At 43.2% G+C, this 24,371-nt stretch overlaps 3 protein-coding genes and 1 non-coding gene across 4 annotated transcripts; 2 read left to right on the plus strand and 2 right to left on the minus strand.

Annotated features, from left to right (window-relative positions):
* Positions 1-561: 561 nt before the first annotated feature.
* LOC115685508 (callose synthase 12) lies at positions 562-7,613 on the minus strand. Its single transcript, XM_030610584.2, has 2 exons — positions 2,157-7,613; positions 562-963 (listed from the first exon to the last, which is right to left on the minus strand). The coding sequence occupies exon 1, from the start codon at positions 7,488-7,490 to the stop codon at positions 2,163-2,165; it is 5,328 nt and encodes a 1,775-aa protein (XP_030466444.1). The 5' UTR covers positions 7,491-7,613; the 3' UTR covers positions 562-963; positions 2,157-2,162.
* LOC115685599 (small nucleolar RNA J33) lies at positions 4,436-4,516 on the minus strand. The gene has a single exon (XR_004006260.1). It is a non-coding gene; the product is annotated as a small nucleolar RNA J33 (small nucleolar RNA).
* An 8,622-nt stretch (positions 7,614-16,235) lies between the features above and the next one.
* LOC115685535 (pollen-specific leucine-rich repeat extensin-like protein 1) lies at positions 16,236-20,869 on the plus strand. The gene is made up of 3 exons (XM_030610611.2): positions 16,236-16,605; positions 17,738-18,025; positions 19,237-20,869. Exons 1-3 carry the CDS (start codon positions 16,435-16,437, stop codon positions 20,392-20,394), a joined length of 1,617 nt encoding a protein of 538 aa, XP_030466471.1. The 5' UTR covers positions 16,236-16,434; the 3' UTR covers positions 20,395-20,869.
* A 665-nt stretch (positions 20,870-21,534) lies between these two features.
* On the plus strand, positions 21,535-24,256 carry LOC115685536 (cytochrome P450 714C2-like). The gene is made up of 5 exons (XM_030610612.2): positions 21,535-21,935; positions 22,098-22,327; positions 22,456-22,703; positions 23,018-23,348; positions 23,628-24,256. The coding sequence occupies exons 1-5, from the start codon at positions 21,644-21,646 to the stop codon at positions 24,051-24,053; spliced, it is 1,527 nt and encodes a 508-aa protein (XP_030466472.1). The 5' UTR covers positions 21,535-21,643; the 3' UTR covers positions 24,054-24,256.
* The last annotated feature ends 115 nt before the right edge of the window (positions 24,257-24,371 follow it).

Consider the following 24,371-nt stretch of genomic DNA (forward strand, 5'->3'; position numbering starts at 1 on the left):
ACAGTTGGTAGTTGTAATGAGATGATGGTTAGGTTAAGGTTAGGTTAAGGGAGGGAAAGAGACATGGATCTCGGGATCGAATCCCAAGATGGCAGGATATATATGCATGCTGTGTTTTCTTCTGGGTTTTCTTCAATCCATGCACATGACCATGAGTAACCCCAGGTCTAAGATAAGCCATCCATCTGAACTTTTCTTACGTTTCCCTTAATCGTGCCACGGAACCTTTTTGAGGTCGGCGGACATGTTAGGGTTCGAGAAGAGGTAAGTAGTTGCAGAATCCGAGGACACTCCGAGAACCCCCACCGGAGAACAAGCACCGGAACAGGAACCACCATCCCAGAAACCAGACAAGGTGACAACCACTCGCGGGGGGCTCTGGAATTGTTTCGAGGGACCGCCAGAAAACGAAATGCTTGAGCCCCACTTGAAGTGCTTTCCCCAAAGATTCTTGTTATGCTGATACGCTACCACACTGGGCTTGCATTGGATTTGAAGATCAAGATCGAGCAGATGGAGGCGACGCGCAGCAAATGAAGCTTAACGGAAAGCAAGATCACGTAACAAGAATCGCTCGCGCATTGTACAGGACATCGGTGTTCTCATCGTGTCCCATACCAAACTCAAATGTGGGCATGGAAACAAATGTATGCATTATGTGATGAAAGAATCACACAAGTGTGTAACTACCTCGTCATGCAATATTAAGATCACAGAAATCTCCATCGATCGATCTCATGGGGAACTCTCTGACCGCACTCTAATGAAGTCACTCGGTACTTAGTAACTAATTACAGCAGCAGATGGGGTATAAACAGTACAAAAAAGGAAGCAGAGCTATGAACACCCTCGCAATCAAATCCAATCGCAAGGAGCTGGAGAGTCACCATGGTCATGCACAACAACTCTGGATCAAGTCTCTCAGATTCTACAGTATTTCTACATCTCACGTTGACTTCGAGCCTGCCCAAAGTGGAAAAATGTCTATCAGATTGTTGCACCGACACAAAAGTACTCAGCGCAGACCAGAAAAGGATCCTGACAGACCAATATGCACAACAAAGCTCGACAGAAATCAGGCAAGACATTGTGTTAATGAGCTGATGAATGTACTGCGAGGAAAAATGATTCAGGAACAAAAACTTGAAACCGACAGGAATGAAATTATTTTTTTTTTTAGCACTAGAAACTGGGGGAAAATTCCCATGTCAATAGTACTAACAACAAAGAAGCACAAACTTGAACCATACTGCGATTCACAAATAATCTTTTCAATACCAAGCACATCAGATAAATAATCCATAGTTACCAAATAAACCTTCAATGACCCACTTTCCACGTACCAGATTAAGCCCACCTCATTGATCTTGATGCACCAACAACTTGCATCATAAGTTTAACCAAATAACTGAACGAAATGGATAGAATTTTCTGTTAGTCTCGAGTTACAGGATGGACTTGATTGGAAGATCCCCTACGGGGATAATACACATTCCAATTTTCCGAGCTTAATTCTAAATATTTTGTTCGAAAACAAATATATCCCAAGAGTGGTCCATACCATTCTGACATCATAAACAGGAAATACTGTGATCTTTTTACATAGGCCCCGAAAGGAGAAGGGAGGCTGCAATGTCACCAATGTCTGACAACTGAAAGGTAAACTCCAATGGACATACGATCAGATAACTAAAATAAGATTTTAACATGCCACCATCCAGATGGAGGTGGGAATATAGGGAGACAAGGGATGTCAAGAATTTGCCTTAACGTTTGAAAAACAAGAGAGAATTTTTTGTGACGATACTCAATCAGGCAACTGACAAGGACAAGCTAGAAAAGGAAATATACGTATCCATTTTCCTCTAAAACACTTCTTTTTATAACATCATCCTAGCAAAAATCCAACATCTCTCATTTCGACCCCCTTCAAATCATCGTAAAATTGCGACTGACGTTCATAAGAGAGATCAACAATTGTCTAAGAGGATATATCAGGCAGAGGTGGAGGACTCTCACAAAACAAAGAATATGAGCAACGTATCAGGGCACTCATATTCCAAAATACTAAACGCAGCAGATGACATTGTATTAGAAATCAAGCTGGACAATAAAACAAACAACCTGCAGAAACCAGTCAAAGTTTCAGTAATTACCTCCGATCACAAGTCAACCTTCGATTTCTTTCCAGTAACAATCTGGAATATTCGTAGGCCTCGACTGAAAGCTTCATTAAATAAGATTCGTGTCTGCATTGACTGAAACCCAGGCATCCAAGATAGTAATGCTACTGGGGCCATGACTATGACTCCAAACATAATGTCGTACATCCGGGCCACAGAAACAACACTATCCCAGAGCTTGGTCCTCTGCAGAAATGGTCGGAGCACCTGAGCGATCAATATGATGCCCCACCCAGTGGGGACGAACGCCAACAGACTAGTGAAAATGTCCATGAATTTGAAGTTAGTAAACTCCAGCAATGCAAAAATTAAGAGAATTCCAAGAATAATAACAAGGAACTGAACAAGCCGATAGTAGATGTGGTCTTTTGCTGCATACTTGTCCTGAGCATATGATATCACCCAGTATACTCCAAAAGCCACGAAAACAAAAATCCAAGATAGCAAATAAACAGCAATGTTGGTACTTCCCGAAGCAATGCCAAGCTGGTAGACAATGCCATATTGAAAAAAGAAGAAGCGAAGATCCAAAATTATCTCAGAAATCTTTCCCCAAAAGCCAGTGGTTCTGAGGTGATCCTGCTCCTCATACCACCATCTCTCCCAACTTTGTTCAGCCTTTGCAAACACACCACCACGGTACCATATCCAATTCATAAAATCATCAAAGTCGTAGACAGTTTTCAACCAATCAAAACCAGAAGGGTTGAACACAAATGGAGCCATGATCCATGACACGACAAGGAACCAACTTGTAATGGTCAAGGCAATGTACACGAAAGTGTCTTTGGCAATAGGACTGTGCGATGCATAAACAGTAAGTATGAGACCAAGTTCAACCGCTTTAACAAAATGACTGCGAGCGTATAGCCTATAATTCTCCGCAAAGCTCTTGTGCTGCACAACAAAACCCCGGCCAGTAGCACGGTACTTGGCACCACCATGAAGAATAGTCCGGCCAAAGAAGTGGGTACGGGTTCCCATGGAAAATGTGTAGAAAACAGATGAAAGCTGGAGCTGCATGGTTATGAAATCCCAGATAGCTTGAAGAAACCCAAGTTCAAGAGAATTCTCCACTATCATCGGAAGGGCCGTGAATAGACCTAGTTGGATGATAAGCTGCTGATTCAAAATGGTACCAAGTGCTCTATTGTCACCACTGGTGGCAGCAGCCTCAACACCACTCAGAGCCAGGTAAAGTCGACCCCACAAAAACCCATACACAGTCAATATAACCATCATTGTGTTGAAAAAGAATCCAACGGTCGTGTAAAAGAAGGAGAGCATGCGAAAGAAGTCTAGCCTGTGCCCCAACCTGTAAACATCCCTGCTAAGAACTTGTTCACCATTTCCACTGGCAACTTTGGCCTCGAACATGGATACCTGATTCAACCCAACATCCCTCCCCTTCCCTACTTGGATGTACTCATGGTGCGTGACATTCCCTCCCCTCAGAGTGCAATTAAAACCGGCAAAAATGTCCTCGCTGATGTTGATAACCCGGGAAGCTTTGCTAATCCCACCCCGACTCAAGAACCAAAACCTATCGAAAACGTCCGGATGGCCATAGTGCATCCGAATTTTCAAAGGGTTGGCCAAGACACGCTGCCCTAATGTGACAAAACTCGTCTCCTGTGCAGACATAAACCAAGCAAGAGATGAAACTGAACCAGTAAAAATATGTTCTCTCACTCCCAAGATTGTGGGTTTGCGGATGCCGTAAAAAGCCCTATATTCTTCCAATAAGTTCCGCATCTTGAGTGCCTCCTCGAAATAGTTGTCTTGGTTCATGTCAATGGTCTGGACTGCATCTCCACGAGTGAAAATAAGAGCATGGTTCTGATTCTCTGGCTTTCCCTCTCCAACTTTCACAGGACCAGGCAGCTTCACCCTGTATATTTCCACTTCCTTCTGTAGCTTCTGATCATATTTCACAAGAACCGAATAATACTCCTTCTCATCCCTTCGAGTGGATACTTCATCTACATACGCTACCCTCAGGGCTTCATTGTTTTTCATCAGGTACAATATTTCATCAGCATGAGGGTCCTTTTTGGCCTTCTGGGCCCCGTAAATTTGGCAGGCAACCACATACGTGTATTTCATCATGGCCGTGCCATCCTCGTGGCCTTTAAACAAAGTGCTTACGGAACTGCTTGCTCTGCTAAGGCTCTTGGAAGAAGGCAACCTTCCCGAGTCAAAGCTATCCAGAGTACCATCTCTACGCATTGACCCAAGCTCTACCGGCCCTTCCCTGACATCCATTTCTGATGCAGAATCAAGAAAAACCAGCATCTTGAGGGCCCTATAATAATACATCATCCCCCTCACCGTTCTGCCAAGAGTCTGCCCTCGATATGACGCCCAAAGCCTGAGATCCCTCAACTTGGTTGTCCAGATCTCACTGTCCTTTACCATCCCCTCACGACGCATCCTCTCCATGAAGTTCTTCCAGTCATCATCATATATTGTCTGCAAGTAATACAAAATGGAGATTCCATCCTCATTCTCAGTACGAAGTTGTTCTTTGCTGAATACGACTTCTTCGTTGTAGTAGGGAGTCAGAACACTGAAAGCCATCATCTTCTCTACTTGGGGAGCATGAGGCATGTTCATGAACAGTGAGTTACTGAAAAAGGCAATTCGCCTTCGCGCCTCGAGATTTACAGGAATGTCATGCATCGAGTCCCGGGAGGTAAGGATAGTGTGCAATCGCCGGACCTGCCTATAGAACTTCTCATCATCTGGCTCAGGCAATACGACTGCGTTCTCAAAAAGCAAACCAGCACCAGAAGCAGCATCTCTGGGTGCCAGACCATCTGCCTTCAGCTGTCCAGCGGTCCTCTTTTCCTTGAGAAAGTCTCTAATGGCAATCTCGTAAAGTGCCTGCAGCGTGTTCACCACCTTGCTCAGGTCTTTCTTAGGCTTGATCAACAGTTCGACGAGCTTTATCAGATTATTGTGAATCTGAGGAAGCGCAGTCATTTTGAATGACTGGGTAAACTTCTCGATCTCAATAGAATGATCAATCTCTTGAAAGAGTACTGTCATAATCGAATGCTCTTCACTGTTGACCCTGATTATCTTCAGCAGCAGGTGCTTCACACTATCATACGATTCAATGAGAGCACAGCGCCTGTACTCGTTCTTGCAGACCTTATACCACAGCCACTTATCAGGAGCATCTACCAGCTCTTTCGCCTGGCACAGAGCAAGAAGCAGCTCATTGCAAAGGAGAAAACAAGGCCAACGGACGACCCTGACATTCCAAGTATTGGGCGGCAGCTCCAATAACTCAACCTCGCGATCAGAGACAATATCCTCCTCCCTAAATATACCAATTATCTCATTCCATATCAAAGCGAACTTGCGTGCCTCCACTTGATTGGACTCGAGCTTTTTATATGGCCTGCCTAGTCCATACCTCAACTTCAATCGGCGAATGGCATCATTAAACTTGCTTTTCAGCGTGCCCCTTGCATTCAGAAGCTGCTCTTCTGGCATCAGATTAAACTGAATAGCGCTAGCAAAGAATTGGAACCTCAACCTCAACTGCTGAATATTTCGGATCTCGCCCAAATGATCAAACAACCCAACTGCTGCTCCCACAAACGAGGAATATATGGAGTACCAAATCTGCAAATCCATAAGGTACACCAACACGACAGGAAGCCACAGCAGCCCAACTGCAAACCTATTGCTATTATTAAAGAATTCATGCCATTCATATTTCACGTCGTTGAGATCCAGTAGCTCTTTTGTCGGCTTGATCATGGGCTTGATCTGCATAAAGTAACTGAAGGAGAACTTTGTGGCAAGCACCATAATCCAGAACAGAGTATACTTCACATTATCCACCGGACCTTCCCGAAGACCACGGCCCACAAAAATTCTGCTCTGGAACCACCAAGTCATCAAGTGAAAGATCCTCCAATTCGTTCCCTCCAGGAAATTGCGAATCCAAGGAATGACAAAGAGAGCCAAAGCTAACAGCTCCGGCAGAATGAAAACAAGGGCTACCTCAAGAAAATTGACCACCCTCGTATTTGCTGCGCCAGACCATCCCCCGTCGGCATTTTTTTTAGACCAAATGCGCCCATAGAACGCCCCGAAGACGATGATCCACACAGCGGCAACGACAGTCTTCAGCGCCATTCTCACTCCAAGCCCCATCGTCTCCCTCGATACCAACCTATACTGCATTCCTATATCCAGCAAAGACTGCAGGAACCGCATTCCACTCCAAGTGAAAAACACAGTCAAAACCCTTACCTGAACCTCCCTACTCTCCAATGCCTTCCACGGATCCGTCCCCTCCCAAGCAACAATAATGGCCGCCTGCAAAAACAAGACCAACATAACCCACAATCGGTCGAAGCTCCTAAACAGGTTCCAAAACGACCTCTGCTCCACGAAACCCGTCTTCCCCACGCGATTGCTCCTCCCGCTAGTCACGAAGAAGTTACTCCCGCCGTCAACTGGCCATTTCAACTTCTCAAAGCACCTCTTGCTCCAGAAGTACTCGTTGATATCGTCGTAATTCCTCCAGGCGCGATGCGGCGCGGTCCCGTTCTCACTCGCCTTCACCTCAGCCCCGACAATCTCGTAAATGGGCTTCACCACCGTGTTCAGAAACGCATTCTCCCCCGAGAACGAGGGCAACACAGGCCGCCCAGTATTCTCATCGATGTAATCCTCCAAGATCTTGTTCAGCTCCATGGCCATGTTATGAAATATATAGCAGAGGCACTCGGGCATAAAGCGCAAGTTCGCGGCCTCGCCCCAGATGAGAAGATAGAGCGACACGTAGAGGAGCTCGCGGCGCGGATCCGGGGTGGACTGGCGGCGATCGGAGATCCAGACGTTGGACTTCTTCCCCAGGAAGGCGCACCAGTCGGAGTAGTTCCTCAACAGCTTCTTCCGGAAGCGGCGGACGACGGCGGGGTCGAGGGAGTCGATGTTGTCCGGGGGCGGGGAGAGGCGCATCTGGAGATTGGCGAGGTGGAGGACGAGGTGCTCCCGCTGGTTGCGGACGCTGTCGGCCTGGAACCCGAAGAAGAGGGCGAGCCAGTCGAGGAGGTCGTAGTGCTCCCGCCACGGCGAGAAGGGCGGCCTCCTCAGGCTGCCGACGGTGCGGAGCGCGGCGGCGGCGGCGCGGACCTCCGGGAAGCGGAGGGAGGGGTGGTCGGCGAGGAGGTTGTGGATGGGGATCACGTTGTAGACCTCCTCCTCCTCCTCCACCTCCTCCTCCTCCTCGCCGCCGGGGCGGCGGTGCTGGGACGGCGGGGGGCGCTGCCGGAGGCTCATGAGAGAGATCCGGCGGCGGCGGCGGGGAGACGAATCGGAAGAGAGCTTCGACTGTGCGGGGTCTGCTGCTGCTGCTGCTCGATGAAGCTTCGGAGTATGGCTTGAATTCTTCGAGGTTTAGGGCGGAGATAGAGAGAGAGAGAGTAACGGGCAAAAGAGGGGAGGGAAAAAATGGCGTGGGGGTGGGGGAGATGGAGGTTGAGGTTGAGGGAGACAGATGATGCATGGTGGAACGGAACAGGGGAGGAAAAACAAAGGGGATTTTTGGGATTTCTTTATTTTTTTTATTTTTTTTTTATTTTTCGGGCGAATGTTTCCTTTTCATGTTGTCGGGGTGGGGGAATTTACCTTCGCAGGAGATGGAGACAATGGTCTCCTTTTGATCTTTTCGAGGCGCATCCCGTGTTCTTTTTCCGAAGAATAAACGCATTAAAAATCCTAAAGCTTGTCCCGTACGTGCAATTGAGTCTTAAAATTTTTAAAAAGTACAATCAAATCCTAAAATTTATCATGAAAGTACAATCAAGTACTAAAATTTTCAAAAAGTGCAATCGAGCCCTAAAACTTGTTGCGAAAATTGAATTGAGTCATAAATTTTTCGAAAAGTGCAATCAAAAGAAGAACTTAATTTGGCTAACTTGACAAGTTTTAGGACTTGATTGCACTTTTTGAAAGTTTTAGGACTCAATTACACTTTGTGACGAGTTTTAGGACTTAATTTCACTTTTTGAAAGTTTTAGGATTCAATTGCACTTTGATGACAAGTTTCAGGACTTTCAATGCATATATCCCTTTTTTCAACCATCAACGGCGCTCGTATTTTATTCCGCGAACCCTTTCTTTTTCTTTTTCTTTTTCTTTTTTTTTGAAAAAATGGGGAACCATTTTCGAAGGATTATAGAATGGGGGCGATCGACGCGGACCGTGGATACAAAACTACCCGATTCGATGGGAGCAGTAAGTGCTCGCGGTAGGGGTAGGACTGTGCAAAGGAATCGGAAACCACTTGGACCGCCCGGACTGGATCGGCAGTTTCTATGGGGATCAATCCGATTCGCGGTTCTAATTTAGTGGAACCACCCATCCGGTGTATATATATATTTAAAAAGAGATCCATAAGTCAAAGAGGCTAATTATAAATAATAATAAAAAGCACAAATTTTACCTTGAGTGACAATTCTAGCTCGAACTTTTTTTGTCTCGATAAAAAGCATCAACTTTTACTCGAGTACCAAATCTGGCCCCCGTGATGTGAAAATTTCAAATTGTTCGGCAAAATTTGGGATTTAAGTAAAAGTTAATGATTTTTATGAGACAAAAAATTCTAACCCTAACTTTTTTCGTCTCAATAAAAAGTATCACTTTTACTCGGGTACCAAATCTGGCTCCCGTGATGTGAAATTTTCAAATTGTTTGGCAAGATTTGGGATTTAAGAAAAAGTTAGTGATCTTTATAAGACAAAAAAATTTCAGATCATAATTGTCGCTTAAGATAAAGTTGGACGTTATTTTTTCTAATTAAGCCTAAGTGAAATCGAGCTTTTGCCCTTTATTTTCTCTTTCCTGCCCTCCCATCTGCAACAGTTTACATGCACCGTCTCTCTCGCTCCGTGCGACTTATCCTCTCCCGATGTGATTTTCTTTCGTTTTTTTCCCCTCACTTTCTCGCGGTTGACCCCCGCATCTTCCCTCTCTTTCTCGAGCGCCAATCCTTGGATGGCACGAACTGAGGCGTTTTTAAACGTCGATGATCTCGTTTGTCATCTTCTCCTCCTGCTGCAATTTTCCTTCCTATAGTCGGGGAAAGCTATTCTGATTGGTTGAAGCATTTTAAGTTCGAGAGGGTTTCGATAGAAGGACGGGTGGTGCTGGCGAAGCGGACTCTTGCTTCTTACTTCGTGTTATATTAATTGATTCATGTAATTCTGTAGGGATCGGAGACCGGTTCTATAGACCTTCTTAGGAACCAAACCGGATCGGTGGTCCGATCTCGGGTGGATCCACGAAACCCACGAGTGCTTCCTGGTTCTATGTTTTTGGAAACGGTGCTTAGTGCGCGGTTCTCAATTTAGGTGGGATCAGGAACTGCCTACCCACGTCATGCTCACCCCTAACTCGCGGGGACAAGAGGATTCGAACAACGACTGGGCTTTTTAGAATGCTCCTCAAACTAGTGAGGGGACGGAGAATATATCGAATTACGCACAAAATAGGAGGAAAGCAATATTGAATGGACTCGTATTGCATGACAAAATGCGACCGTTGATGTGACGATGCTGTTTAGTATTGTAACTTCAATGTTAATCGTGCTCGAGTAAGACCTCCTGAAAAATAAGAAAAAAGCTAAAAGATAAAACCGTGAAAAAAAATTGTGGCGGTTATCTAATATGTTGTTTTAATGCAACTTTTATCTTACAATAATTGTATGGTTCACTGTGAAAAGTATTTATTTTGATAACGTCAATTTTTTTAAATCCATTGTACATGTATGTAATTTTTTTTAGAGAAATTATAAGTATTATGTCAAGGAGCTCAAGATCAAAGGATGGTTGCAATGATTTTTATATATAGGAGTTTTTTGTTTGAAGGAAACTGTTTTCGGTAATTTGTTTTTCGACTTTCCAATATTTGGACAAGAGAAAACCTATCCATATACGAGAAACAGTTTTTATGGATGAAAAACAACAAACTTAGATTATGGATAATAACTTCTTTTCTAGGAAGAAAGAAATCACATTCCCTAAATTACCAAATAAACGAAAACAAATGAACATCTTCCTTAAAAGTGATATTCGTGAAAAATATTTTCCTTTATCATTAAATTTTCTGCAAAGCAAACGCATCACAACTTTCCATTTTTGAATTTGAACTTTGACTTGTAATTAATATAAAAGCCCGAATTAAATATTCAAAGTTCTAAGAAGTATCAAATTCAAAACCATTCGAATTTTTGGGTTTTTCGAGAATTCGAAATAACATTCTTTTTTTTTGGCAAGAAAATCGCGCACAACTTTTTAAAAGTTACCTCAAACGGGGCCCTCACCACATTATTGAAAACTCATTTGGATCACACGGAGCAAGTTGCCAATAATGGCTTCAGAATAATGGAATCCCTTTTAAATGTTGCGTTGAATGATAGGATCAGTTTATATATTCAAGACTATCTAATCAGATCCTTATGTTAAAAGTTCCATATCTGCAGACAGTGCGGAGCAATTAGATACAAAATGTTAATATTTAACACAGTAATTCGTGCTAAAAGTTCATGCGCTTTCGGATTTAAAGTTTCTAAAGCTATTCGACATTTGTCAAATGCTTGCATTGTTTATAGCTAGTGCAATTCGTCGCCATGTTTGAGTTCTAAAGCTATTCGAATTTAAAAAACTGTACTTTTATTTAAGGGTACGTTTGTTTGAGGAAAAGTATTTTTTGGAAATCTGTTTTCTGAACTTTCACCTGTTTAGTTTGTCGAAAATGATAAGTCAATCGAAAATAATTTTCAAGAAAATATTCATGTATAAAATTAGAAAAGTGAATTCCTCAGTTTAAGAAAGCGAAAACATTTTCTAAAATTGCTCATCTTGAATTCGTTAATATTTTATATTTCCTTTTCCCTTCTTCCTTCATCCGCCGATCGCCGGCCTATGCGACGACCGGCGACCAGCCACAAGCATGGGCCGGCCTCGCCCAAGGCCAGCGAGCTCGAGTCTCGCCTGGATCCGATGAGCTCGAGCTCGTCGGCCTAGGGCGAGGCCCGACGCGCCATGTCCGGCGAGCTCGATGAGCAATGGCCACTCAAGCATTGACGTCTCGCAGCCATGGGTGATCGAACTCGAGGTTGTATCGCGGAACGGTGGCGAGCAGGGATGTCGATGTCGGCGGGGCTAGGTTTTTTTTCCTTATTTTGCATTAAATATTCATATGGCCTATTATGATTATTTTATTTCTTTAAACATTGATTTACTCATTCAATCCGCATCGGCTTTTCCGAACGCCAAACTCGGCATTTCGACGATCCATGTCAACAGCAGTCAAGGAAAAAAAAGCAAGAGATTAACCGACGGACGAAAAATCCCCAACTTTTCGAAAAATACACGGTCGGTTCTTCGCCCCAATGAAAAAAAAAAAACACGGATCGGGTTTGAATTTCGTACAAAAATAGAGAGATCGCCACCGGGGTAACATCACCACCACGCCCATACACGGCGCTACGAGTCTACGACAACGTAGCGGGGACGCCACGCTAAACGGAACGCTTTATTCGTTCTATTGTGCTAGCGTCCCCACCCCATTCGGCGCATAATCTTTTGTTTATTGCACCATGAGATTGCCTTTCTCCTTTCTTTATGTTATGGACAAGGACTTTCTCGGACCACATGTTATGTTACATAGTCAAAAGGATGGCTGTTCGATCGTACTAGCTTTCCAGAAGAGAGCGAAGAGGTCAAATGTGAGAAAATTTTAAGATCTCGGAATTGACGTCGGAACGACCAAGATTCGTCGCAACTCCGTTCCCCCCGGAATTGAATATTTCGCTTCGCGAGTAAGTTCCTGTTTTTTGGCGCCGCCAAACATTAAACAAAAGGGGAGGAGCACCCACCCATCGGTGGTCGTGTTGGTTTGCGCTCAGTTCCTTTCACGAGAGGTCCTGGGTTCAAACTCGCCCATCGGTGATTTAAGTGGGGGGTCGTGGCGGTGGGATGCTGCGCTAGCCCCCCTCGAGGACTAGTTGGGCATCACCGTTGGTTTGAGCCTTAGCTCGCCGGCCGCGCAGACACCTCGATTATCAAAAAAAAAAAAAAAACAAAAGGAAAGGAGCGGTTTTGTCCGCCACCCCTTCGGTTGGAGTAAGTTCCAACTAACTCCAACCTTACGAAGCTCTGTTTTCGACAGGACGGAGGAAAGAAAAAGCGGACGAGAAAGGACGATCGCGTTACCCGCATTTCAATGTAAATTTCGAATATCCTTTTTTTTTTATTTCCCCCATTTTCTTTACTCTTGAAATTTTCTCAAACTCCCCCCCGCACTCGAATTTCGGGACGATCATCATGTCGTGCCGAATCGGGCTTCCAACTCTCCCGAATCTTTACGGGCCAGGATGGGATTTTCCTTTCGCGGAATGGGTCTTCGATCCGATCGAGCGAGTTGATTCTCCGCGAATTAGTTTGCTGGCCTTTCGCATATTTGGTTCGTCAAAAAACGATGGGGATAATGACATAAACGGTCCTCGAATTTTGGCTCAATGTACAATTTGGTCCATAAACTTTTAATTTGTTCAATGTCATCTCGGAACTTTTGGTACATGTTCAATTCAGTCCCCGAACTATATGAAAATGTTCAATGTAGTCCCTGAATTTGAATTAATGGAAATGACTGCATTGAACATTTTCATAAAGTTCAGGGACTGAATTGAACATATACCAAAAGTTCAGGGATGATATTGAATAAATTAAAAATTCAGGGACCAAATTATACATTGGGTCAAAGTTTATGGACTATATTGAATAAATTAAAAGTTCAGGGATCAAATTGCACGTTAGGCCAAAGTTCATGGTCTGTTTATGTCATGTTCCCAAAAACGATCGACTAAAGGGAAAACCGTTCGCTGTCAAACTAAATAATTCATGTTTAAAGTGAGGAAAAGAAATTGCCCATATCCGAAAAGGAAAAACGACTTCTCACGAAAAATGATTTTTTGAAAAATATATATTTTTTATCGTGAATTTTTGTTCGAAACTTCGGGTAAAATAGAAGCATTCTCATGTTGCCAACACGGTTTTTTTTTTTTTTTTGGAAGTACGCGTTGCGTGCCTTACCTTTGGTGGCCAACCTCGATCGACAAAGCGTACACATCACCCTCCCTCCCCGCCTCCTCAAAAGGTCAAACGCGCTCCCGCGAAAGAGGGGGATGTTCCAAAAGCAAAGCACCAAAGATTGAAAATCTGAGCGCCGCTTTTTGGACATCTTCCTTAGAAAAACGTCGAAATCGTTTTTCGCACGTAAAGCGCGGGGTCGCCCACCTTGACGGGATCGGTTTCAAACGGGAAAGGCCTTGCCTGTTGTTGGATGAGGCGAGGCCGACTCCGGGACCTCCCGATCTAACGGTGAATGTGACCTGGGCTCAGATGTGCTCGGACGCGGCGAATAACCCGCTCCGGAGCAGTTTGAAAGTGGCCAACAAATCTTTGAAAAAGAGGAAAAGCGGGGCCGCTTTTGCTTTTTCCCCACTTTCATCTGTCAAATTTTGAACTGTTTTTGCCGGAAATTTTTTGGCCAGATCTGACGTCTGAAGACCTCTCAGTGCGTCTCCACTGTAGCCAAGCCCAGGCCCAATCGACGGGAGCGGGCGAGCCACCGCGACTTGACCCGAGCCCATCCGAGCTCGGCCCGACTCGCGATCGTGAAATTCAATGTCACAAAAACTGATGTCAACTGTTGAACTTTGCTAACGCTGACTACGCCCAGCCCACCCCCATTTCTGCACATGCCCACTGCTATTTCATCAAGAAGTTCTGGGCCCAAAGGAAAGAACATGCTACCTATCAAACTAGTAGTCTGGTACAACATCGATGGCACACATCCCTCACTTAAGTTGGTCCCCGAACTTTGATTTAATGTGTAATGTGATCTCCAAACTTTTGATTTATTCAATGCGGTATCTAAACTTTGGGCATATGTGCAATGGTTCCTTCGACTATTTATGTCATTTTTTCCAAATATGTTCGAGTGCAGCGACTTTTTTCTTCCCGGTTATTTGTATACTCATGACAATGTCGTGTAATACTTTTATTCTCTTTTCCACTATGAAATCCTATGGGGGCAGTGACCAAGTTTTGAGCGTGGAGCGGACACAACGGTGGAACTTAGTATCATCTAATATCCCACTCGAGAATGTTTAGTTTCTATCTTCTATGATGTTGTATTCACTATGACGATCATACATGATGCAATATGTGCGTGTTGACACATTAGTCTTTTGACAGAATATTGGACGGAATATTAATGGAGATTAAATTTGGGTCAAGGTTACCAACTTCAAATCATTTGCGGGACGAAACTTAATTAGGAGAAAGTGCATAATGGGTTATCAGTTTGGGATTTTTTATGGTACTAACCCTGATAACAATTTTTCTATCAATCATGCAAATGCATTATGTTGGTTTTGCAGTTTCAATGGGTAAACTGTTTGAAACCAACACAATAGTTCTACTCAACCATCTTTAGTTGGTCATTAATAGGGGCGAGCACAGGTTGGTTCTTGGTTCTAAGTGTAGACCGAACTATTTGGACTAGACCAATAGTTTGTTTTTTATTGCCAAAACACGCTTGCACTATGCAAGAGTGTTCCATTCCCTGCGAGAGTTCAAAAACAACGTTCTCTCCAATCCTTTGTCCGGCTAGTAGGGAATAGGAAAAGAGAAAGAAAAAAAGGAATTACACTAGTTCCAAGATGACGCAGCGTTCCGCTAATAATTCAAGCAAAACCTTACTTAGAGAGAAAAATCTCGAAATTCAATATTGATTATAAGAATGTTCTGTCTTCAAAACAACCCTAAACACCCTTTTATAGGGGTTAAACCTAATTACAATAGGAAACCTAATCATAATAGGAAAGTTATCTAATCTGAATTGGAAACCTAATTATAATAGGAAAGTTACCTAATCTAAATTGGAAAGCGTAAAACATCAAAATTAGAAAACTGCCTTTTTAAATTAACTCATAAAAAATATCCGATGTCGTCGATCGGGTCCATCGGTTCTAGTCACATCACTGTTTCGCCTTCCGTTTGGACTTCTGCCTGTCCAATCGGTCCAGAAATGCACCACTAATAGATTCCGCATCACAAGATCAGGTGGGCCGGTTCTCTGTTCCACAAACTGGAAATACATGTACCTATCGGAATTCGTGTGTAGGTGGTTTATGCATATAACCTATGGGGCTACACGCGTGTGCACAATAGACCGAAAATAATTGGTTAAGAAACAAAATGGCTCGGGTAGATTTGATGAGTCAATCGTCCGGTTCTCGACATAAGTAACTGCGAGCAAATTTCACGTCTTTATCCGACCACGCCGACCCACGATTGTGAGTAAAAGTAGAGCATATCATCATTCGGGTTAGGAATCACCGGCACGTTTCCTCCTCGTAAATCAAAGAGAAATTGAACAAAGTCAAAATGATCATTGACGTGGGCTAATTGAGCGTGCTAAAAGGAATAAAAGGGATGGTCGTCGGTGACTTCAATCCTTATCTCCACAGCTTCTAAAACCTTGACCCGTTCTATTTCTCGGGTCACATCACCACCACCACCACCATAATACCATCAACAAAACAAAACCAAACCGGCCAACCACGCTCCGCAATTTTTTTCTTAAAAAAATAGTACAAATAGTCCATAAAGTTTATTTAAATACGAAATATTATTTCTCGATTTTTAATTCATTCAATATAATATCTAAATTTTTGATACATATTTAATTTAATTACCGAACAATAAAAATTGAAGAATAATATTGAACATTTTCATATAGATCATGAATTATACCGAACATTTGTCAAAAATCGAGTGACCGTATTAAATGAATTAAAAATTCATAATTTATATTACACATCAAATTAAAATTTAAAAATCATATTTAAAAAATTAAAAATTTAAAGATTATTTGAGTCGTTATGCCCTCATTTGTTTTTTACACGAGAATCACGATGACGTGGAGTTAACACCTCCGAAACCGATACGTTTCTCCACGTTCATGTCGCGACCAAGCTAAGTAAAACCCACCCCCTCTCTCTCTCTAGAAGCCACCGTTTCTCTCTCTCTATCTCTCTCTTCCTCTGCGAGCACGAATCCTCCTCCCACGGCGGAGCAGCACCGCTCCTCCCTTCCTCGACCGCCCGCGCGAGACCCCCCGCACGCACCGTCACCGTTCGATCGCCGCGGTGATGGCGTCCGGTTCGTCCGGCCGGCCCAGCTCGGGCTTCGATTTCGCGACCGACGACATCCTCTGCTCCTACGAGGACTACGGCGGCGGCGGGGGCGGCCACCAGCAGGACGCCTCCAACGGCGGGAGCCACTCCGATTCCGCCGCCATCGGTGCTGCCAACCTCGGAAAGGTACCTTCCGCTTCGCCAATCGGTCGGTCTCGCCCCTTTTTCCTGCGTGTTTTCTTTGGGGTTCTGCGAATTTCGCGTTGGGTTTTTTTGGGACGGTCGATTCGAGCTTGAGATGCGGATGAGTTGTTAGGGTTTTGAGTTCTGCGAGTTGTTTGGCTCTGTGATCATGGGTGGTCCGAACTAGGGGCTTTTCAGCTAGATTTGTTTCTTGTCTTGCTGGGTGACTTCCTCGTCGTTTTCGTGGATGGAGTCGATCTGTAGAAGCAAGTTGTGGTAGTCGTATGTAGTTCGCGAAGGTTTTGTTTATGAGCCCGATGCGGTTTTTGCAGTCGGAAGTGTTGTCGTACGTAACAAAGTATTGTTCTTTTGAATGGGAACGGTGATGCAGTTTACGCGTTTTTCCTTTTTCTTTGTTTTCTACTGTGTCAGAATATCTCACTTTGCTTGACTTCAATGTCTTGAAAATAAATAGTCTCTTGTTTGCAACAATTCATATGCTAGTAGTAATAAAGGTTGATGCGAGAATTCTTGGGCTTCTGTCGCACTGGTGCCGGGAAAAAATTAGCGAGGTGCCAAATCAATACTACTTGAGGTAGCTTTCCCTGATCAAATTCAGTTTCAGTATTGCTTCGGTAGATATGTCTAGTCTTTGCTTTGGGTCAAGTATATTACATTTGAAGAGTCTCGATGTTAAGAATTGCTGCTGGTAATTGAATGCCTGTTTTGTTCCTTCTTACCTTTTGGAGAGTGTGTCATTGAGCCCTTGGCTTCGTAACATTTGCATCTGGTTCTATATACGATTATTAGTACTTGATGGGGTTTTGAGGATTAGTGAAAAGAGGAGATTGGTAGGCTAAAGGCTACAGAAAGCTCATCAGAACTGTATTAAACATGCAAGAGTTGATGAAATTTTCAATGGCCTCATAGAATGAATCGGGCTATCTTTTATGCTAAATTTTGCAGTTCTAGAGGATCTAGCTGAAAATGCTGAATCACTTGTGCTTCAGTATGATCAATTTGGCTCTGTGGTTAATATAACCTCCGAAAAACCAGCTATGATCATGTATTGAGGGTGTTGGCTTGAGCTTGCACTGTAATGGTAAAATCTAACCCAATAAAATGCTCTGAGCAGGACTTCCACAAAAGTAGACTTGTCCGGCCAATAGTTTATTCTGCTTCTGCCTATAGCCAGCCAGAGGATTCCTTTAATCAAGATTTAATTGCTTCTGTTGAGAAAAGCATGAAAAAACATACCGACAACCTCATGCGCTTTCTCGAGGGGATAAGTTCGCGGCTATCTGAGTTGGAATTATACTGCTACAATCTCGATAAATCAATTGGAGAGATGCGATCTCAACTGAATCGTGATCATGGGGATGCAGATACAAAGCTTAAATCTCTTGACAAACATCTTCAAGAGGTGAGTTTACTACTTGTAAAGCATCTCATATATCCATCTAGTTTTGTCCCATAGTATGCTTTTGCTTTTATTCTAAGTTCATGCTGTGATCTTTCGTGAGAGGTTGTGATTGTCGTAATTCAGTACTTGTATCTTTACATTGTGAGCACATATCACTAACTCAATACAGGTTCATGTGGCAGATAGGTGTTGGGAGACTGGATGTGGTTACTTGCGTTCTTAGTGACAAGGCAAAACAATCATTCACAAATTAAGCAATAGCCATGGATGCATATTTCGGTGTCGTCGCATAATTAAATAATGACATAGACCACAAAAAAGAAAATAATCTCATTTGCTTTTTCTTCTCTTTCCTTTTTTATTTGTAAGGTAATCACTCTTTGAACTCTTCTGTTTTGTTGAAAATTTTGTACTCCTTCCTATCTCCTTAGCATTTGCAAGAGTAGTTACCGTCACGGTGAAAGTTACCCAGGCCATGATTCATGTATTAAGATCTCCTCTTTCTATGGCTGGGAGTAGAAACTTGTTGGTTTGGTGGGAAAGATAAAGCTCTTGAATTGAAATTTTGAGTTGAATATTCATTTAGACAAATGTACCATATGAGGTCTTCGTTGGAAGTCCTTTTATTGCATATTTGACAGAAGCTAACACTGGTCGAGGTTGATTGATAGGAGCATTGTTTCTCTAGAAGTTGCTTTCTTTGGGCTGTTTTGACTATGTTAATCGCCCATTTTCTTGACATCCTGAACAGTCACGGACAGAAAAGTCTTTATCTTTTGGGCCAGTACCTGGGAATAACGTCTGTAGTTATTTATGGAGAAGTGATAGAGAGATCTGTTAATGGTTTGGCTTCCATTGGTTCATGAGATTTTAGGTACCACTCTTTTTTTGTTGGATCATTAGGCGTGTTCCAGTAACAGCGTGTTGCTTTTTTATATTGATTTTGGTGGAATAAAGGTTCTTAATTGCTCCGCCATTTTATTACAGCAGAAATGTGACACATTCAAGAATTGTTGGCACGTGATAAGGCAGGTTATTGAGATATGTGCTTCTGTGTAATTATGCTTTAAGTTTTCTTTTTTTTGTTTCCTGATTCTAAACTGATGTCATATCCTTTGTCGTTTGACAGTCAACATTTTTTTTTGCTAGAAATTTGACAGTCAACATTATGAAATAAGTAACTTGCCTGAAATGTCCATGGCTTTTGGCAGGTCCACAGGTCGGTACAGATTTTGCGAGACAAACAAGAACTTGCTGAAACTCAGAAAGAACTAGCCAAGCTTCAGCTTGTGCAGAAAGAGTCTTCCTCTGGTCATGACAAATCAAATGAGGAGAAAACTTCAACACCTAAATCTGACAGCAAGAAGTCTGATAATGCATCTGATGTACCTGACCAGCAGTTAGCTTTGGCTCTTCCACATCAAGTGTCTCCGCCGCAACCACCAGTGGCCCCTCCATCACAGGCCCCTGCACAGAATGTTTCCCAACAGCAAGCCTATTATCTGCAACCTGGCCAGATTCCAAATACATCTGTACCTGCCCAGCTACCTCAGAGTCAATACGTGGCTTCGGATCCTCATGTCAGGATGTCTCAACTTCAAGTGGCCCCTCAATCCATGCAGCCGCAGGTGAATCAGACACCTGCACCACCACCACCGCATCCATTCCCACAGTATCAGCAGCAGTGGTCTCAGCAACTACCTCAGCAGGTACAACCACAACAACAGTCATCTATGCAACCGCAGATCAGAGCCCCATCACCAGCTGTTTATTCTCCTTACCCACCGAGTCAACCCTCAAACCCTCCTCCAGAGACACTTCCAAATAGCATGGCGATGCAATTGTCTTATTCTGGAGTTCCACCACCTGTATCTAGCCGTGTTGATACAGTATCTTATGAATATGGCGGACAAGGTCGGATGGGTCAACAACAACCTCCACTTCCCCCTCCGAAGGGCACCTTTGGAGCACATCCTGGCGAAACTTACCAAGCTGGGCCCCAAAGTGTGGTACCTCAGACTAGTGGATATATGATGTATGAAGGAGATATGGCGAGGGCACATCATGCACCTCAGCAAATGCACTTCCCTCAGGGTGCATACCCTCCAACCAATGTTCCTGTTCAGAATCCCCATGCCGCCCCAGGTGGTAATTTAGTGGGTCGTAACCCTGGTCACTCGCAGTTTGTTAGAAACCATCCCTACGGTGAGTTGATTGAGAAACTAGTGAGCATGGGTTTTAGGGGCGATCATGTGGCGAGTGTCATTCAGAGGTTGGAGGAGAGCGGGCAGCCCGTGGATTTTAATGCGGTCCTTGACAGGTTGAATGTGCATTCTTCTGGAAATTCACAGAGGGGATGGTCTGCTTAGAAATTTCTAGTTCCAATCACTGGCTTAAAAATCAGTGTGATAGACGGTCAATGCTTTGCATCACATTTAAATAAAGAAGTCCAGAATTGCGCGCAAGGTTTCCTCGATTGTTTTGAGATGAGGGATGCCAAAATTGGTGTACATGTCTGATCTCTTTTCTGAACTTCAATGTGGGTTCTCTTTTCATGAACATTGGAAATTGAGAAACTGGATATGACGCATGCCGAGGCTACGACTATATATTTCTATGTTTGTCATTGCCTGTACTAGTTATGCCGATGTTTTAATAGTATTTTTAGCATTGTATTGCCTTAAGTAGGACTGCCCACACTGGTACAGTGTGTACCTATCCTCGGCTATGCTTCTACTCGGACTACACAATCGAGGTGGTGTATAGTTCTCTTTCTCTGGATGAGAAACCTTATACTGTCTAGTTCTTTTTAATAATTACAAGATGGTTGTTATTATTCTAGTAGTTTTAAGCCCTAATTTGCTATGGAGATGCATCTGGATTCTAACTTTGATTACTTGACACTCGACATGTCCTTAGGTTAGTGAGCCCTTGGTCTCGCCGTTTAATTGAGTTCTTGAGGGTCTGGTCACGTTCTATAATTTGCTACTGAAGTTTTACGTATGCTACTTTAATGAGAAAATTCGCAATGATACTTGGGTTCTAGATGCTGCTGTAATGTCTATACTCTATTTATGTACATCTGAACTTGGAATGCCGTTGAACTTCAAAAAGAAATAGCCTCTTGGATGCGATTCTCCCAAGCAGTGCTATTTCCTTTTTAGCTTGATCCGATCAATCCTCCACAGCTGTCCTTTTGATTATCCTTTAGGGACAAATTCCACATAAATTTCGATCACACCAGTGAATAATCCTTTGGAAATGTACCGATAATAGGTACCAACTATGTAGATAAGTTAAAAGAGGCACAATGAATAAATGTGCAAGCAGGTTCTTTTTCAAAGTCCAATCTGAAACCCCAGTTGACTCGCTTTTCTTACGGTTTCTGGCGTTGTTTATACAACGAAACCAACTCAGTTTGTCCTTTAGCAGTTGAATTGGTGCCGTGCAATAAGTAAGGAATCTAAAAGTGAGGAACAGCACACTTGTTCGTTTTCCATTTGCTGCTTACAATTTTTTGGAGCTGTAAAAAAAGAAACAGAAAAAGCCTGTGCTGCCGATTTCGATTCATATAATTAGAAACAAGAAAGACCTACGGGAACAACAGTTTCGACATCAATGGCTACACCTTTAGGAGTCTTTCTCTCTCTCTTTCTTGTGGGCTTCACTTGCTTTTTCTTGTACCTCTACAATCTCTTCTGGTGGAAGCCGCTTTGGCTCAGAAAGAAGCTTAAGCATCAGGGAATCAATGGCCCTGCGCCATCCTTTTTCCTCGGTAACATACCGGACATTAAGAAGATTCAACTAGAAATGCAAGCCACGAAGAATCAACAGAGCATCGGCAATCGCGTTTCACACGATTACATGTGCTGCCTATTTCCCCACATTGAGAAATGGAGAGCTGACTTTGGTAAACAAATTTTCTTCTACTTCAATCATTGTTCACATCATTGTGTTTAGGAGTTTTCACTAGCTATGCCTGTAACATGTGCCAGCTATTTCTACCGCGTGATAAGCACATGTAGCTTAGGACGATCATCTTTGACTGCTGAGAACGCTACGGTTATTGCAGGTCCCGTGTTTGCCTTCACCCTGGGGAACATGGTGATTGTCTGCATATGCGACTTTGACATAGTGAGGGAGTTTTGTCAGTGCAAGTCTGCTGAATTCGGAAGGTCTGCGTACCTGAGAGACAACAGGGGAATTCTGTTGGGTTATGACAGCATCATCACTTCGAAAGGAAAATCCTGGGCGCTCCAGAGAAAAGTCATTGCGCCTGAATTCTTCAATGATAAAATAAAGGTGTGAATTAGCTAGGCAGGTCTATCAAATGCCCAGCGGCATGGTCCTTGCTTGAGCTGTCTTCATTTGCATGTTGACAGAATAGCTAACCTATAAGTTACTCGTTTTTTTTTTTTTTTTTTGCATAGGGAATGGTGGACATGATGGTTGAATCCGCTGTCTCTGTCTTGGAAAAGTGGGGATCCCAAATGGAGGAAGTGGGGGGAGTTGCTTCAATACGGGTCGACGAGGATTTAAAAAGCCTATCTGCCGAAATGATTTCAAAAGCATGTTTTGGGAGCAATTATCTTATTGGCAATGAAATTTTTTCAAAGATGTTGGTTCTTCAGGATTTGCTAAGCAAGCAGAATGCTTTTGTTGGTCTTCCCGGGGTAAGGTGAGGGCGCCTCCTTTTTCAGTGTTAAAAGGCTCTAATTGGGGTGACAGGTTTGTTAAAGTTTGCTTTCAAGTTTCTATGGCAAGTTCCGACTGAGAAGTTTATTTGTTCATTCAGACAATAATGACACAGGCATGATTCCACATGTTTACCTTTTGTCAGCTACTTTTTCATATGCCGTGTTCCATATATAGCAAAAGTTCCTTCTGATAAATTCTGAAGAAACCTTAAACGCTCGCATATCATGCTTCCTGGACAAAATGATTTCATATTAATCTTGCTGCTTTTTAACGTCTTCAAAATTTTGGGTATAGGCATATTCCTACAAAGATTGCTCGTGACATTAGGAGGATAGGAAAAGAAGTTGACCAATCTGTTCTAAAGCTGATGGATGACAATTACAATGCCGAGAAACCGAGCTTCTTACAGGCCTTAGTCAACAATTTTGGCAGTGGATCGAGTGTCATCATAGACAATTGCAAGGGAATGTTCTTTGGTGGACATGAAACAACTGCCAGTGGCGCTACCTTCGCTTTAGTACTTTTAGCACACCATCCTGAGTGGCAGGAGCACGTGCGTGCTGAGGTGGTAGAGATCCTTGGAAATCAAGCGCCGAATATGGATAGGCTGCACAAAATGAAATTGGTACTTCTAAATTTTTTTGCCTATTATGCACACGATTAAAAAATCTAAGTACATGCGCACTGGTCAATTGTAGACATGGGTTAGCCAGGCAGGACCTGATCCCTAGCCCCAATATTTGTAGTTCACTGTATTATTCTCTAGCTAAATCTATCAATCAATTATTTTTTTATTTGTTCTCACACGTACATTCGAGCAGATCCTTCGCATGTTGCCCTTCTTAGGCTTATTAATCTAATTATAGGACTGCTTGCCAATCGGCTGTTTTCTATCGATGTGCAGCTAAATATGGTGATTTACGAAACACTGCGCCTATATTCTCCTGGACCATTCTTGACAAGAGAAACATCCGAGGAAATGAAGTTTGGGGAGTTTGCAATTCCTAAGGGCGTCAACATCTGGATCCCAATCTCGCTGTTGCATCAGGATCCGGCCAACTGGGGCGACAATGCCCACGAGTTCCATCCAGAAAGGTTTGCAAATGGCATTTCTTCAGCGTGCAAGCTTCCGAATCTGTTCATGCCTTTTGGGACAGGGATACGAACTTGTGTTGGCCAGAACTTCGCGATGACAGAACTTAAGATATTTCTGTCTCTTTTGCTGTCTAAGTTCACTTTCTCTTTATCCCCAGAATACAAACACTTGCTGACTTATAAGCTGTTTTTTAAGCCTGAACACGGGGTACAACTGAAGATGGAGAAGACCTGAAATTGTCCTTGTGTTGAATGTTTGGTCTGTTGCATTGGAAGCTGTACCACAAAGCATAGTCAATATAATTGTAGCGTCATGTACTCTTGTGTGTGGTGGTCAGTGGGGCATACTTCTGTATAAAAGCTAAGCTTAGTAACTGAACAGCTCTTGGTTTACCGTGGATATCAATAAATTTTACGGGTGGCTGTTCTTTGAATGCATTTGGTAATTCTCGTAGAGAGATTTCATAAAGAAGGAAGTTCTTGTTTGATGCAAGTTAATTAGTACTGCAAATCTTCTCGACTCACTTATGTTGGACACAGTTTAACTAGGAAC

The sequence above is a fragment of the Syzygium oleosum genome, unplaced genomic scaffold, assembly GCF_021117445.2.
Source record: "Syzygium oleosum isolate NSW1041296 unplaced genomic scaffold, Sole_v2.1 Sole_v2.10, whole genome shotgun sequence".
Classification (NCBI taxonomy): Eukaryota; Viridiplantae; Streptophyta; class Magnoliopsida; order Myrtales; family Myrtaceae; genus Syzygium; species Syzygium oleosum.